We start from the raw sequence: 14,792 nt of genomic DNA, 5'->3' as shown, positions 1-14,792 counted from the left end.
TTGCTGCCAGTGAATCCACCACTGACGGGTTGAGTTAGGGAGACCTCGTACGAGACGGCGAGACACGAAAGCACAGCTACAGCAAGCTTTTCCGTGAAAAGCCGACAGAAAACCAGACGGTTTCGTGCACGCTTTACGCTTCCTATGAGGACCTGGACCCTGCTTGGCTCCGTGATGAGAAAGGTATTGACATCGACTTGGCTTGTATTTTTCATGGCTCAAGTGCTTCGCCAGGAGAGAAATTACTACCCGGTTTCCGGGAGTTATGCATAGTGAAAAGCAAGGGTCGGCTGACCCCTGCGGGTTTTCGGGTCAACCCTGCGACGGGTCGGGTACGGGTCGCCATTTTCAAACCCGAGATCTTTAAAACGAGCCATAGATCATCCGAAACGGATGGGAAATGGTTGAGATACAGTCAAATTAGTATTTTAACCATATCTCAGTCATTTCTTATCCGTTTTCGATGATCTAAGGCCCAACCCGTGCGGAAAACCCGTCGGGTTACGGGTAGGGTTATGCCAGGGGTCGGGTCCGGGTCGGCCTTCCAAAACCCGGGGTTAACCCCTGGTGATCACTAGTTATGCACCGTCTCAGGACCTCTCCACATGGACGATGTCCAGCTACGAGAAATCAAGTATATGGGGGAAATCAAACTGCTTACTCCATTCCTTTCCATTTTGACATCTTGTTTGGATCGGTGACCGCTCAGGCAAGTCTTGTCTGGGAGGGACCAAATGTGAGTTCTTTTCTGACGGAAAGAGCGCTCGACTTACGGACGTCTCTTTTCTCAGGACAAACCAGTGTTCGCGCCTTGCACATTCCATCCTCCTCACGGCTCTGAGGCTGTCTGGCACTAGCGCTTTCGTCAGTAAAGGAAACTGAATAGATGAGTAAAAGAACTCCGGGCTGTATGGATCGTAGGCTTCACCTGAATATCATTCGTTTCATGGTCTGATTCGCCGTTGCACAACATCGATAGTGATTCGTGAAGCTTTAATATGTACTTATGTATATGACGTGGGGGCAGCACAAAGGGTCCTTTCAATCTTGCCAGATCAACTGAGCATGGAGCCTTCCACACAGAGTTACTCCTAGATTGATTATCGCCACATCGCCAAGTACTTTATTCAAGTATGCAAGCTCGAAGACAAGTGGGCGTCCATTCAGGATTGAGATTGATATCTACTCGCCATCCCAGCTCTTCGCTCCCCAGCTCTTCAAGGTACTAAGACTCAGCATGAAATAATAGTCCCCCCCCGCGAGATGTGACAAAGAATTGCTGCTCGAAATCATTGGCCGTCGGATGCAGTTTCTTTGCGACACCCGCAATCTCGAATCGATCGCCATTCCTGTTCTTCACCTTTAAGGTGACATCGAACTTGGCGTTGGGGCTTTTGACAGTGTTAGGGACGGTGAGATTTTCGGAATCAAAGGTCTTGGCATCCTGGGCGCTTATCACAACATCGCCTGCCTTCTTCAACGGTGTAATGTCATCTTTGGGTCCCCCAAGAATGGGATCTTGGCCTTCGGTGTGAGATCAGACCCGTGTAGAGTGTGGGTACCGTAAGGATGATTGAAAGAAATGTACCGATCTTCTTGGGCATGAGTCCGGTTGGAGGGAAGAAAGGGTTGTTGGCGAATTGAGTAGTTTGGCGGTAGAAGCCGTTCTCAATCGAAGACTGGTAGCAAGCAAAGAGCACAACTATACATAGATATGTACATATCATACATGTTCCACCTTGATGTCCGGAATACCCATGCTCCATGTGTTGCCAGCCCTAGCTTGGCTGTTTTAAAGGTTCATGAGCCATAACCCAGCTGGCCACGTTGGAAAGCAGCATCCTTCATGACCCAGCTCGCCATACCGCTCCCTGAAGTCGACTGTTCCCCCGCATCTCGATCCGCTAGACAGAATGATCCCGGCTGCCCTGTCCCAGCTGTCATCAGAAATCCTGGTTGCCCGTGTCCCCGCTGGTTCCGCTGATTTCGCTTACCCCATGTCCCAGCTTCCCTTGTCGACTGTTCCCCCGCATCTCGATCCGCTAGACAGAATGATCCCGGCTGCCCTGTCCCAGCTGTCATCAGAAATCCTGGTTGCCCGTGTCCCCGCTGGTTCCGCTGATTTCGCTTACCCCATGTCCCAGCTTCCCTTGTCGACTGTTCCCCCGCATCTCGATCCGCTAGACAGAATGATCCCGGCTGCCCTGTCCCAGCTGTCATCAGAAATCCTGGTTGCCCGTGTCCCCGCTGGTTCCGCTGATTTCGCTTACCCCATGTCCCAGCTTCCCTTGCAGACGGCCCCCACTACTTACATTCCCCTTTCTCCCATGTCCCAGCTGCTCACTCAGAAATCCCGTTTGCCCGTGTCCCCGCTGGTTCCGCTGATTTCGCTTATCCCATGTCCCAGCTTCCCTTTCAGACAGCCCCACTATTACATACCCTTTTACCCCCTCTACCGTGACTCTGCTGCTCCTAGTCTGAGCTGAATCCTGATACACCACACCGGTTTCGCGCTGTCCCAGGGCACTCAGTACCTAGGAGATAATAGAGATGTACCAGAGTGAATTCAAAATACCCTATTCCGATGCTCTAGCGGGACCAGCTGGATTTAATAAAAACATTGTATCCATGTCGCAGCTGCCTACCACATAATGTACTGTTTTGATGTCCCAGCCGGGCTGCCCAAACAATGTGGAACTCCCAGAAGTTGGTTGTTGCCCAAGCTTGCCGCCCAGCTGGAACATTGGGTTAATCCACTGGTGCCAATGCTGAACTTGCAGGAATAGGTTAGTTGTTCAAGCTCACAGGCCAACTGGAACATTGTATTTGGGCTGGTAGATCACGTGTATGACCAATGTCCCAGCTGGGTAGTCCAAATTTCTGGACTACCCAGCTGGGACATTCATCATTTGTAGATCATGCCCAAGGCGCAATGTCCCAGCTGGGTAGTCCAAATTTCTAGGCTACTCAGCTGGGACATCCGACATGGACATGGATTACGCTCAAGTCATATGTCCCAGCTGGGCAGTCCGGATCATGCCCATGAGGAACCGGATTAGGCCCATGGCAATTCATCATTTGTAGATCACGCTCAAGGCGCGTGTCCCAGCTGGGTAGCTCATCATTTGTAGATCACACCCCGCTGACAGATGGGGCGAACTTCAGATCAGGGCTCCCAGGAAAAAAAAAAACAGGTCGACTGATTCAACTGACAGTGATCTGGAGATGGAGATTTTCATCAACAGGGTGCGAAAGGAGGACTCGGCGAGAGGGAGAGGGAGGGACGAAGAACCTGTGTCCCATGGATCTAAGAAGAGGAAGAAGGGTGATTCTGATCGACGTGAAGATTCTAACCTTGGGGCAGAGAAGACTCCCCGATCTCACACCATGAACAACCTGCAGGCGTCTGCTGCCAAAAACCCGTTTCAACTTAGATTTTCAAGGTGGATCAACGATGACGGGGATCATGATTCCCGGTCGGGTGTTGCGGGTCAGGATCGCTACGATGACCTGGGGGGGGATGGGGATCATGGAGGGCAGGATGATGGCATGGGGTCGGATGACATAGGTCGGAATTGCAATGACGACTTTGGCGGAGATGGGGGTAGCAGTGATGATGACGACTTGTGGGATCGTGATAGTGATGAAGACTTAGGTGGAGATGGGGATCGTGGGGAGCAGGGCCATGGCATGGGGTTGGATGATGCAGGTCAGGATCCTGACCGAGATTTGGGCGGAGATGAGGATAATGATGAGGAGGGTGATGACATGGAGGATGATGTAGGTGAGGGTCGCGGTGATAACTTAGGCAGTGGGCATGCTGATTCTTATGTCGGTTAGATGCCGAAGAAGGCCGCAGATTTGACAATGGGGTTAGGGATGCTGACGACAACGATTTCGACAACGATGGAGTTGATGACATCGAACAGGAAACGCCTCCACAGCGCCCGCCGGAGGACCGCTACCAGGGAAGGCGCACTCGCTCGAGGTCGCAGGCTCAAGATGCATTGGAGGAAGGGGCGAGCGAGGATGATAGTGATCAACCATCAAGCTTCCAAGGCATCAGAACGAGACGTCAGCGTCGCGAGGATGCACATCCTAAGTCGACTGATGAAAGGTCGCGGACTACTCGCAATCGACAGACTGCTGCAAACCCAGAAAACGCTAAACCCGTCGGCAAGAGGAAGGATTATCCGGTCCCGTTGACGAGCCCATCCAAGCGCCCGCGGGTTGAAGCTTCCACTCAATCAAAGTCATCGAGTCACAAAAAAACTAGTCAAACCAGCAAGAGGGAAGCACCCCCTCCTCGGACTCCTAAGAGACAGAAACCTGCTGCGAATGGAAGGAAGGAGGCTGTAACGCCAAAGAAGAGGGTTGCTGGACGGCGATGAGTTTGATGTTCATGATCCTCATATGTGTTACGTAGCCTTTGTGTTACTTACAAATAAGGAACAATTGATTATATATTGTCAGCCTAAACAACGCAAACTAAATTACTGATCTTGAGCAATCGCAAGACTCCCGATGGGATGAAACTCGCCATCGGTGGAATGGTGATGAGAAGGGAGGTGTTGGAATTCGCTGCCGCCAATCGTGAGTCCTCCGACTGCATTGACCCGCCCATTATAGGTGCTCTGATCGTTGGGCGTGTTTTGAGTCGAATCCAAGGTATGTTGTTGAATGCGGTTCTGCGGGTGATACTTGAACTTACCGCTGGTGATGTTGCCCCAGTCAGAGGGACTGTCGCCGCCATTGACGGTACTCGTTGAAGACCTTCCGGCCCTCGAACCTCGATCGTCGAGCATCTGCATCTGCTGAATCATGTCTGGTGTAGTTCCGACTGAGGAGTGGGCGATCATTTCGAGAAGACTAGCGCGTTGAACTGGTGAGGACTGGAGCTCATGGGGAAGGTCCATCTGGGCGCGATGCACCTCGGAGATGATTGGTTGGAGGGGATTGCTCTCTGCATTGGGGGCAGAGCGATCTGAATGGAAGCTTTGGTCGGGGTGGGGATGGAAGCTCGTGGCGTTCGAGTTTGGAAACTGACCCTGCGAGGCATAGCTGTTGATCGAAGTCGATGTCGAGGCTGGCATCGGCGTCGTTGCGAGTCGTGAACCTGTCGAGAACCCCCTGGTAAAACTGGGGCTGAAGGAGGAGGTGCTGGGATAACCATTATGAGCGCCAGTCTGGGTAACTGGGTGGGAGGAGAAGTTGCGGTGGGCTTGGGTGGTTGTAACCTGGGTTGAGCCCGCGACTGGACGTGGTACAGGAACTAACTGGGTTGAATCCGGAACTCGACGAAGTCCATGGACCTCGAGGAGTTTTTCGACGACACCGTTTAGAAGCTTGAGGTTTGACCGGTAATCGTCCAACATCTTCTCACGCTCTTCCACCCTTGCCTCCAGCTCCGCCGTCTTCTTCTGCTCAGCCTTCAGATCTTGTCGTAACTCGTCGAGGGACTCCACTGCTTGGTTCAACCGCTTCTCAAGGACAGGAACAGTTTTCTCAGCGTTCTGGTTGCGCTCCAATGCCCGCGTGATGGTCGAAATCTTGGATTCCAATTGGCGGATTGTTGAACCTCGTTGGTGTGATCTGACGGTCAATGCGTGGAGGGTTCCAGAGACGGACGCCAGGGGAAGCTCAGATTCCTCGAAGGGTGTGACCCTTGACCAGCGTTCATCGGTAGATGAGCCCATCGAAGCAAGAGTTTGCTGACGCCAGGTGAGCATCCCGCGTTGGAAAATCTGAATCCATCTCACCTTTGACGTCTGTTTCTTAGACGACTTATTCGATGCCTGAGTGGCATCTTCCTGTCTTCCGGCAGCGGTGGGGACCTTTCGTTGGGAACCTCAGCATCATCGAGTTGGCATAGGTTGCGAAAAAGGCACTGACCTTTCCCACTGCAGGTCCTAATCCTTCGTCGTCACTGCTGTTGCTTGGACGATATGATGCGTCATCATCGTCGTCTCCGTCAGGGAAGCGTTGGCGGTTTGAGCCAAGGGTAGGTGAACGCCCAGGTGGTGCATTTGCACTTGGGATCTCGGTTGAGTTGGATATATTGGGAGGCTTCCCAGCGGCACGATGGCGTTCTTGGATAGAGTGACTCGGGTTGGGTCGCTTAGGTCCAATGTTCTTGACGGAAGGATTGGCCGCTGGTTTGGACGCGGTTGGTGCCGGGACGTTGATGCTGGTCAGGGTGGTGTGGACCTGTGGAGCGACAGCGCGGTTCTGCGAGGGAGGTAGTGGCGCGTTGGTCGTGGTAGGCTTGGCGAGTGTTGGTTTCTGCCCAACGGGATTTTCTAGGGACTAGGGCAAAGGTCAGTGGGTTCACGCAGATGTCAGGGCAACCCTACCTTAGGCGGGGTTGCCTTACGCTTGGCTTTTCGGGCTTTGACGTGGTCTCTGGAGGCACTAGAAGTGCTCGAATCAGAGCCGCTGTCTGAGGAATAGGGGTTGGTGGTGATACTTCGCCCAATCGTCGTGTTTTTCCTGGACCTCTCCTTCCCCTCATTCAACCCTGCAACGACCATCATGAACTCGCGGTTTTGATCATTCTCAGGGTTGGACTGAGAGGTAAACTCGTTTGCCTTTACTGCTGCGGTTGGCCTCGGTCGTGGTCGTGGTCTGGGCTTGGGGGGGTCCTCACCACCTTTCCCCTGGTTCTCAGCAGCCTTCTCGCCCTTCTCTGTTTCCTGCCCTGTCGCCGTCTTTCCCTTATCCACCGCACCCTGTCCCTGTCCCAATTCTAAATCGACGGCGTCGCTTTTCTTCTTCTTCGTAGTCTGCGGCTAGACCCTCAAATGCCACCTCGGCGTTTATCAGTCAATTTCCAATAACTCGAACGAATCCGAATCCGCCCACCTCGCGCTTCGATGACTTCTTCTTCGGGTTGTCCCCATCCGCGCCAGCATGTAGATTTCGGAAAAAGGTCAGGTCTAGCATTTCTGGTGATCCATCCCAATCCGCGACGTCCGGGGAGGCGATATGTCTGAACCATTGCCGTATTGCTGAAGGTAACGCCTCCTTTCTCCAACCGACTTGGTTCCAGGAGTCGTACACTTTGTTCTGTGAATCGATAGCATCGCTCTAGCATCCGCGTAAGACGGCATGGTCAAGACATACCGTGAGGTCCAACAATTGCTGTTTTTTCGTTATATCTTGTCTGCCTTTTCTCCAGGTCCATGCCTTCTCCACCAATTCCGTCAACCTTTCGATATCAGCGACAATTTCCGGCGGCGGTGGTGCCTTTTGCTGCTGCGTAGCAGCGGCCCTCGTTGTTGGCAGGGCCCGACGCTTTCGTCTTCGCTTCTTTGTTCGACATTGTTGAGGTAAGGTACATCAAGAGACAGAGGGGTCGCGCTACCGCGCGGCCAGCTCGACTTTAAGATATCTTGACGCGATTAGATGAAACACGTGATGCTTTGCCATCACTCCTCACAAGTCAAAATCCGCTTATTATCGAGAATCAAATCTGGATTGCTTGACGACACAACCATCCCCCCGCAATAGGTTTGACGTAAACTGCGCTATACAGAATGGACGGCTCCTCTAGCAAGGACTCTTCAAAGGCTAGTACGTGTCTTCTATCTAATCCTTTTTCTGTGTATTGTAATTAATCTTCGGATGGTCGAAGAATCCAGACCGAGACCCCCAGCAAAGACTCGACCCTTAACGCTCGCAAAATTTCGCAATGCGCCATTCGAGTCGGACTCGGATGAACCTGGATCGACTGTGGGTCCCATCGCGCCCGCACCTGCGGTTCCTTCCTCAATGGGGTTAGCCGAGAAGGTGCATGCTAGTGGCTGGGAAAGCGGTAAGAAGGATCCCATCATCTGACCACTCGTCTGACAACATTATTCTGCAGCCGAAGAAAACGGTATCTACCCGAGTTCTGGAATTACAGGTACCCCTTTACATTGAAATTGGCACTTACTATGATGACTGACGTCCTGTATATTTCACAGTTACCGTGGATCGAAAGAGGAGGGGAGACTATGCAGACGACGTGCCAATGGATTTCAAAAAGTCCAGACTCCAGGGTGGTGATGATGGAGAGGAGAATGAGGATGAGGGAGTCGCATGTCAGCCCGGATGTGACGATGATGGGGATGTCCCGCGCCAGCCAGTCGCCGAGGATGGCGATGGTGCTAGCCAGTTCGAGGGTGATGATGCAGTCGTTCCCGAGGGTGGCAATGGTAAACCAGATTCCGATGGACGAGACCCTGACGCTAGCGCTGACGAGCGCAGTAGCATGACCGGCAACAGGGGGCCGCAAGTCTGCATTTCCGTCAACTTCACTCGCCTTCTCCAGCAGAGGGTTCAGAAGCAAGTGCGCGCTCTCAAATGGATCCAGCTAGAACAGGCCATGATGCGGGATGCTCTAGTCGCATTGAGGGATGATATGAAGGCCGAGTTAGACCACCTACGCACCCTCCCAAAGTAAACACGCAAGAGTTTTATATAGCAATGGAGTATCATAATATCCTGACCAATCTACCGCAGTTGTCTTAATCCAATGGCTCGCAACTGAACGAGTGTCTGCTCATCCTTCCTGATGTCCTGAGCGATATCAGGGCGGAACTTCGAACAAAAGACGCGGGGGCCTGTTTTTCTACTATACGGGAGGATAAGAGGGATACATTAACCCTAGTTGCCTACACAGACCAAGCGTCCTGAGAGCGCTGGATTCATCGCCTACCATCGCAGCGCGAAGTTCGCTTTCGGCCCTCTTCACAATGTAAGACATAGCCATCCATCTCTTTCGTATCCTAAGAGTCTCTGTTGGGAAATATTGGTTCTGGATACTTGGGACAAGGATAATATACTTACCAGCCATGACTCGAAGGTTCTCTCCCTGCAAATAGGCTAACGTCGCGTCAAGTTCACTAATAACGGATGTATTGCAATCCCCATTAGTTCGGGCTGTTTCAACGAGCACTCTGGCTTTCTTAAGACCTGGTTCAAGAGTTAGCATTTATTCTGTAGTAATCGAGATCATGATGCCTCACCCTTCCAAAGTTTCCCATCCAGACCAGCCATTCCAGCAGAAGAGTCTTCCATTTCAGCGAAGTGAGCTTTCAGCCGACTGTATTCCGCGAGAACCCAGGGAATCTCGTGAATGGGGGTGTAAAATTGGCTTAGAAGCATATGCTCGAGGTAATGGCCCGTGAAACTGCAAAGTTCAATGCCAATTGCACTGTCAAAGCACAAGTTGCATCCGGGATAGTCGTGCAGTGGTTCCCCACGGGCGCCTTCTTCACACTCTATGCTGCAGTCGTCCCCTCTATGGCCAGACTGTTCTAAACTTGCCCAAGTCTGCCAAAGCCCAAGGTCCGCTTCTGTTTCGAATGCCCTTCGGATTCCCTCATGCTGGGAGTGCTTGACGGAAGGAAGTAGAGAGCCCATGATCTTGCGAGTGAGTCCATGAAACAAAAATGCAGGAAAATGGGATGACCCTTTAAAATCTCATATCGCTCCACCCCAGTTTGGCAATGCAGGGTGCTGTGGGATTTCTGGTTTCTCAGAGGCGGTGTCAACTCCGAGAGAATCACACGGATGGACGATATAACAAAGACGAGCAAAGACGCCACCTACCCCCGTCCGTTCGAACGTTCCCCATCGCCATTCATGGATCTTGAACACTCTCCTGCGCTAGATGCGCAACCTCTCCCCCAAATTCACGTACCAGATCTTCCTCTGATGGACGCACACCTTGAAGATTATCGCCTCTGCCTTGATGTAGAGAGGGTCATCTCGTTGCTGTTGCGCCTGAAGCTTTGGTTTGGGGGGTCTTTATGTCTGGATAAACTGTTATATTAATTGTTCTTCAGGGAACAAGACCGCCAGCGTCTACAGGAGATAGACAATCAGCTCAACGCGCTTCGTGGATCTGCGGACTGTCGCGAGATTGACGCCGCCCTCTTGAAACTGAAGCATCAAAACTCCGTCAACATGGAAGGAGCTACCGAGCTGGTTGCAAGTTTGTCCATCATTGCATCTGCCCGTGCTGGGTTGGGGAATCGAATGCCTGCTATCATCAGCAGGATGTGGGATTCTGAAGGGGATGCGTCGGTTATGGGGAGGCATTGTGAATTTCGGCCAACCGGTCCGCACTGGGTGATGGGCTTTCTAGGAGAGGCTCACGACGAAAGGAAGATGAAATGCAGAGACGACATAATGCGGGTGCTGGATCACGACATGAAGGAGCTTTTGGATCAGGTCAAGGCTTGTCAACCTTTCGATTCTCATCATGTTTCCGAAAGCCTTTCGACTGCCATCACAAGGCTGCGCTCAGAATGGGAAAGTTTCAATCTAGATAGCACCTCATTACCTCTTATTACTTAGCTTAATTCCAGAACGAGCTTGATCGGGGACTATACATGGAGGTCAACCTCGGACCGGAACTGAGATGTATGATGGCCGAATCAGACAGGACTTGTTTGGGATGTTGGATTCCCCGGGGATGTACACCGATACCTTCTTTCAACGTCCGAGGTGAGCACCTGCCCCAACAACTCTGAGATTTGAGCTTGACCTCTTCTGGTTTAGACAAGGGATATATATACACTGCCAATGCTTGCCTCCTTCCTCAACTTTTCCTGTTCCTCTCCTCTGGCGCAGATGGTGAATCTCCGCACCCTCAGCATAACCACAGAGAGAAGAGTGGAAGACGTGTCCTCCTTTCTCGACAGCGTCAGCGGGGGGATCAAGCTTTGTGAAAAGAAGGACACAGATCTTTATAGCCGCCCTCTTTCGGGATACGACCCCAACATACATTACGTCTTTGACCTCCTGCCGTACGACCCCCCCCAACCTCTGGCCACAATCAGTGATGAAGCACGCCAGGACCAGCTCCGTTCCCTTAAGTCGCGTATTTCGATGGCATCCAGTCGGCTGAAGACGCTGGAGGCTCGGATGGCCTCCTTTCCCGTTTCCAAGGCGGGACTGTGCAACCCCAACGAGAAGGCAGCAGCACTGCGGCATCGCACGTATTGCGACTCGTATGTACTTTTTGCAGTCAACTGTGACTCTGAAGCAGAGGCCTTCCTTCTCCTTCAAGAAGACATTATCCGGGTTGAAAACGCTGTCACTGACTTGGAGATCCGAGTTCAAGAGCTGGTTTCGACGAGGGCTTGGAAGGAAAGGGTTGGCTACGTGGACATACATCTGAAGTAGTACGCATGTTCTTGCTCTTGGTACTTCATCGTCTAAAAATGCTCTCCTTTTTTTCCTTCTCCTTCCTTCCCGTAATCATGGTCTGGGCTGTAATGAGTCATGTGAGGCGGAATTTTAGTATATATCTATGTAACCCCCAAATGCCTCACCCTGTCCCATTCCATTAAGCATGCCAGGCCAACCGTCGGAGGCTCCTCGTAACTTGTACCAGGATTAGGCTTGGGCGCGTCAAATTGGATCATGTATGTACCTGTGGGCACAAGTTGGGTGAGGTGAGACCGGTTAAGTTCCATCCCTCATATCCCAGCGGAGGTACCTGTAGATTCAAGCTCGCTCAACTGGGACATAAGGCCTGTGCGACCTTCCCGCCACCGATGTCCCAGCTGGGAGACACATTGCTTGAACTTGGTCAGTGTTTACCGCGCATAAAGATCCTACCTCAATTGGGTATTGAGTACACTGATGAATAACAATGATGATTAAACCATTACATACCTCGTGTCGCCTCTTGCCTGATGTCCCAAGGTCGAGGCTTTCAAATTTTGAGGCTCCCCAGCTGGAACATGCGACCTTGGGAGATCACGCGCAGGTCGAATGTTCCAGCGTCGAAGGAAGATTCATCATCGTGGGAGCGCCCTATCTGCTGCGTCCCTGCGGTGATTTGCTGCGCGTGGCGACGATGCGAAATTGTGGGGTCGAAGAATATGGAGTGCCGTTTCGTCAGCTGGGCTAGTTCAATTTTTGAGGCTCCCCAGCTGGAACATGCGACCTTGGGATGTCACGCACAAGTCGCATGTTCCAGCTGGGCTTGTTCAATTTTTGAGGCTCCCCAGCTGGAACATGCGACCTTGGGATGTCACGCACAAGTCGCATGTTCCAGCTGGGCTTGTTCAATTTTTGAGGCTCCCCAGCTGGGACATGCGACCTTGGGAGATCGCGCACAGGTTGAATGTTCCAGCTGGGCTCGTTCAATTTTTGAGGCTCCCCAGCTGGAACATGCGACCTTGGGAGATCACGCACAGGTCGAATGTTCCAGCGTCGAAGGAGGATTCGTCGTAGCGGGAGCGCCCTGTCTGCTGGGTCCATGCGGTGATTTACTGCGGGCGGCGACGACGCGAAATTGTCAAGTCGAAGAATATGCAGTGCTGTTTCGCCTATGACGATGTCGAAGAAAAGGGAGAGTTTGATGTTGAAATTAGGATGAACTTATTGGGCTAGTTCAATTATTGAGGCTCCCCAGCTGGAACATGCGACCTTGGGATGTCAAGCACAAGTCGCATGTTCCAGCTGGGTTTGTTCAATTTTTGAGGCTCCCCAGCTGGGACATGCGACATGTGTGTGATCTCCCAACCTGGGACACCGTATCTAATCAATCCCTCTCTGTCAGACTCTACGCTCGATTATGAGATGCTGAATGCCCGGAACTTACCCAAGGTTGCATAATGTCCCAGCTGGGGCTGTCCCATTTCCCCCTACCCTGTATTACTGCAACACTCACTGTCCCTTGCTGAGGATGCTCAGCCGAAGTCGTCATTGCCGACCTGCTGCTTGAACTTAGCATTTACAGCCATTACATGCTTCGCGTCGCCTCTAGATTTCAAGTTCAAGGTTACGGGTCTTGAGCTTCACAAGCTACAAATCCTAGGGGGTCCCGTTGGCATGGGCTATCCCGCTGGGACATCAAAACTGTACATATTGGGTGGTAGGCAGCTGGGACATGGATATAGTGCATTTATTAACCCATGTCAAATGTCCCAGCTGTGTAGTCCAAATTTCTAGGACTACCCAGCTGGGACATGGATATAGTGCATTTATTAACCCATGTCAAATGTCCCAGCTGTGTAGTCCAAATTTCTAGGACTACCCAGCTGGGACATTGGTCATACTGCGTGTATCTACCAGCGCAAATGTCAATGTGTCCAGTTGGGCTTTGAGCTTGAACAACAAACGTATTCCTGGGAGTTTAACGTTGGCACCTGCGGATTAACTCGATGTTCCAGCTGGGGGGCGAGCGTGGGCAGCAACGAACTCCAGGGAATTCGAACAACAAACCTATTCCTGCGAGTTCAATGTTGGCACCAGTGGATTAACCCAATGTTCCAGCTGGGCGGAGAGCTTGGGCAGCAAACAACTTCTGGGTATTCCACATCGCCGTGGGCAGCCCGGCTGGGACATCAAAACAGTACATTGTGTGGTAGGCAGCTGCGACATGGATACAATGTTTTTATTAAATCCAGCTGGTCCCGCTAGAGCATCGGAATAGGGTATTTTGAATTCACTCTGGTACATCACACATGATACACAGTCTATGTAATATTGTGGCTGTCCGGGATAATTTCTTGGCGATGTTTGGCTCGAGTATATAAAGGTCAAGCAAGGAGCAGTGAACTCTATAATACCCCAACACGCTTTAAACACAGGTGAGAGAAAACAGTGCACACAGGATCCATCAGCGCTGACTGTTTTAGATTCTTTTGTCAAGCATGTCCCCTGTTGACATCTCTTCCCTGGCACACCAAATGGAAGCCATACTTGGACTACTTGAACGTGAGTTTTAAGTGTGAACAACATTCATAATTGAAACTAAACTACTACAAGCCACTCAAAAGCAGATTAACCACTGCAAGCTCATGCTTCTTACCACCGATGTAGAGCGCCAATCACATCTGTCCCGGACAGACGAAGTGCGATCTTATATGTTGGAGGTCCGACAGGGGGTGGCTGATCACACCAACTGTGTCGTATCCCTCAGGTCCGCACAACTTGAGTTACTGGTTTCGATGTCAAATGTCCTTTCACATTACGTGCGGACTTGTCAGCATGGCTAAATTCCAGCGGACCGAATCGCCAGGTCTGTCCGCAACGTGCCTTCGGGTCCGCAGTAGTGCCAACAAATCCGGAGTTGTTCCTTTTCCTTTTTAGTCACGAGACAATTTGCGAGCACTATAAATTACACCGATCACGAATGACAGCATACCATTTGCGCTTTGTCTCCAACATACTCGTACCACGATGGCCACCAACAACAAAGACAAAATTCTCCTGGCCATCGATGAGCTAGCAGTTATGATTGGTTTGCTGAAAGGTATGCATTTGGTTTGACGTCGTTCCCTCACTGCTCACCCAACTGTTTCAGATTACGACAAGCCTGAGCACAAGGAAAAGTCCAAAGACTCTCCCGAGGTTCGCCTCAAACGGAAGAAAGACTTCGCCGAAGCGATACACGCAAAGGTCAAGGATCTGGTAGCTCTGGCTGATGCCGACAGCAAGGCAATCAACGACGATCTTTTGGCACAGGGGCTGCCCGCCAACCTCCTCGACTTGAAACTTGGTTAAACTATGTCCTCTTCGTCACAAATGTATTCAAATCGAGTTCTGCTCTCTACTTATACTCTGCGCCCGCATATGAACATGCTCGCACCGATTTCAGGGAATTGTCCGCAGGTCAAACTCAAATACGTCCCGCTACGGTATACAGTGGGTCCGCATGTGAGGACTTTGAGCGGTCCGAGAGATTACAGCGGAAATGCGGACCACAGAGAATTGGCATCTCAAGAACCGGACCCAATTGAAGCACGCCCGTTGCGGACGTGGCGAAGCGTGATCTGCGGACGCGG

General features: G+C 51.6%; 8 protein-coding genes across 8 annotated transcripts; 5 read left to right on the top strand and 3 right to left on the bottom strand.

Moving 5' to 3' along the window:
* Positions 1-1,225: 1,225 nt before the first annotated feature.
* Positions 1,226-2,744, bottom strand: CC1G_12101 (hypothetical protein; the record flags this gene model as incomplete). The annotated part of the gene is made up of 5 exons (XM_001841314.2): positions 1,226-1,524; positions 1,589-1,702; positions 1,815-2,247; positions 2,313-2,534; positions 2,646-2,744. The coding sequence occupies 5 exons, from the start codon at positions 2,742-2,744 to the stop codon at positions 1,226-1,228; spliced, it is 1,167 nt and encodes a 388-aa protein (XP_001841366.2).
* A 481-nt stretch (positions 2,745-3,225) lies between these two features.
* CC1G_12562 (hypothetical protein) lies at positions 3,226-4,391 on the top strand (the record flags this gene model as incomplete). The annotated part of the gene is made up of 2 exons (XM_001841312.1): positions 3,226-3,784; positions 3,841-4,391. The coding sequence occupies 2 exons, from the start codon at positions 3,226-3,228 to the stop codon at positions 4,389-4,391; spliced, it is 1,110 nt and encodes a 369-aa protein (XP_001841364.1).
* Positions 4,392-4,493: 102 nt separating this feature from the next.
* CC1G_12561 (hypothetical protein) lies at positions 4,494-6,942 on the bottom strand (the record flags this gene model as incomplete). Its single annotated transcript, XM_001841311.2, has 5 exons — positions 4,494-5,711; positions 5,760-5,834; positions 5,893-6,306; positions 6,354-6,788; positions 6,862-6,942. 5 exons carry the CDS (start codon positions 6,940-6,942, stop codon positions 4,494-4,496), a joined length of 2,223 nt encoding a protein of 740 aa, XP_001841363.2.
* Positions 6,943-7,535: 593 nt separating this feature from the next.
* On the top strand, positions 7,536-8,443 carry CC1G_12560 (hypothetical protein; the record flags this gene model as incomplete). Its single annotated transcript, XM_001841310.2, has 4 exons — positions 7,536-7,572; positions 7,634-7,813; positions 7,865-7,903; positions 7,965-8,443. 4 exons carry the CDS (start codon positions 7,536-7,538, stop codon positions 8,441-8,443), a joined length of 735 nt encoding a protein of 244 aa, XP_001841362.2.
* Positions 8,444-8,694: 251 nt separating this feature from the next.
* Positions 8,695-9,405, bottom strand: CC1G_12559 (hypothetical protein; the record flags this gene model as incomplete). Its single annotated transcript, XM_001841309.2, has 3 exons — positions 8,695-8,717; positions 8,830-8,955; positions 9,009-9,405. 3 exons carry the CDS (start codon positions 9,403-9,405, stop codon positions 8,695-8,697), a joined length of 546 nt encoding a protein of 181 aa, XP_001841361.2.
* Positions 9,406-9,555: 150 nt separating this feature from the next.
* Positions 9,556-10,344, top strand: CC1G_12558 (hypothetical protein; the record flags this gene model as incomplete). Its single annotated transcript, XM_001841308.2, has 2 exons — positions 9,556-9,779; positions 9,831-10,344. 2 exons carry the CDS (start codon positions 9,556-9,558, stop codon positions 10,342-10,344), a joined length of 738 nt encoding a protein of 245 aa, XP_001841360.2.
* Positions 10,345-10,572: 228 nt separating this feature from the next.
* CC1G_12557 (hypothetical protein) lies at positions 10,573-11,175 on the top strand (the record flags this gene model as incomplete). The annotated part of the gene is made up of 1 exon (XM_001841307.2): positions 10,573-11,175. The coding sequence occupies one exon, from the start codon at positions 10,573-10,575 to the stop codon at positions 11,173-11,175; it is 603 nt and encodes a 200-aa protein (XP_001841359.2).
* Positions 11,176-14,187: 3,012 nt separating this feature from the next.
* On the top strand, positions 14,188-14,511 carry CC1G_12556 (hypothetical protein; the record flags this gene model as incomplete). The annotated part of the gene is made up of 2 exons (XM_001841306.1): positions 14,188-14,260; positions 14,312-14,511. 2 exons carry the CDS (start codon positions 14,188-14,190, stop codon positions 14,509-14,511), a joined length of 273 nt encoding a protein of 90 aa, XP_001841358.1.
* Positions 14,512-14,792: the final 281 nt, after the last annotated feature.

This window comes from Coprinopsis cinerea (assembly GCF_000182895.1).
Source record: "Coprinopsis cinerea okayama7#130 chromosome 6 map unlocalized cont3.6, whole genome shotgun sequence".
NCBI classification, from domain to species: Eukaryota; Fungi; Basidiomycota; class Agaricomycetes; order Agaricales; family Psathyrellaceae; genus Coprinopsis; species Coprinopsis cinerea.
The sequence above is the reverse complement of the archived record's forward strand: the minus strand, read 5'-3'. Positions and strand labels throughout refer to the sequence as shown.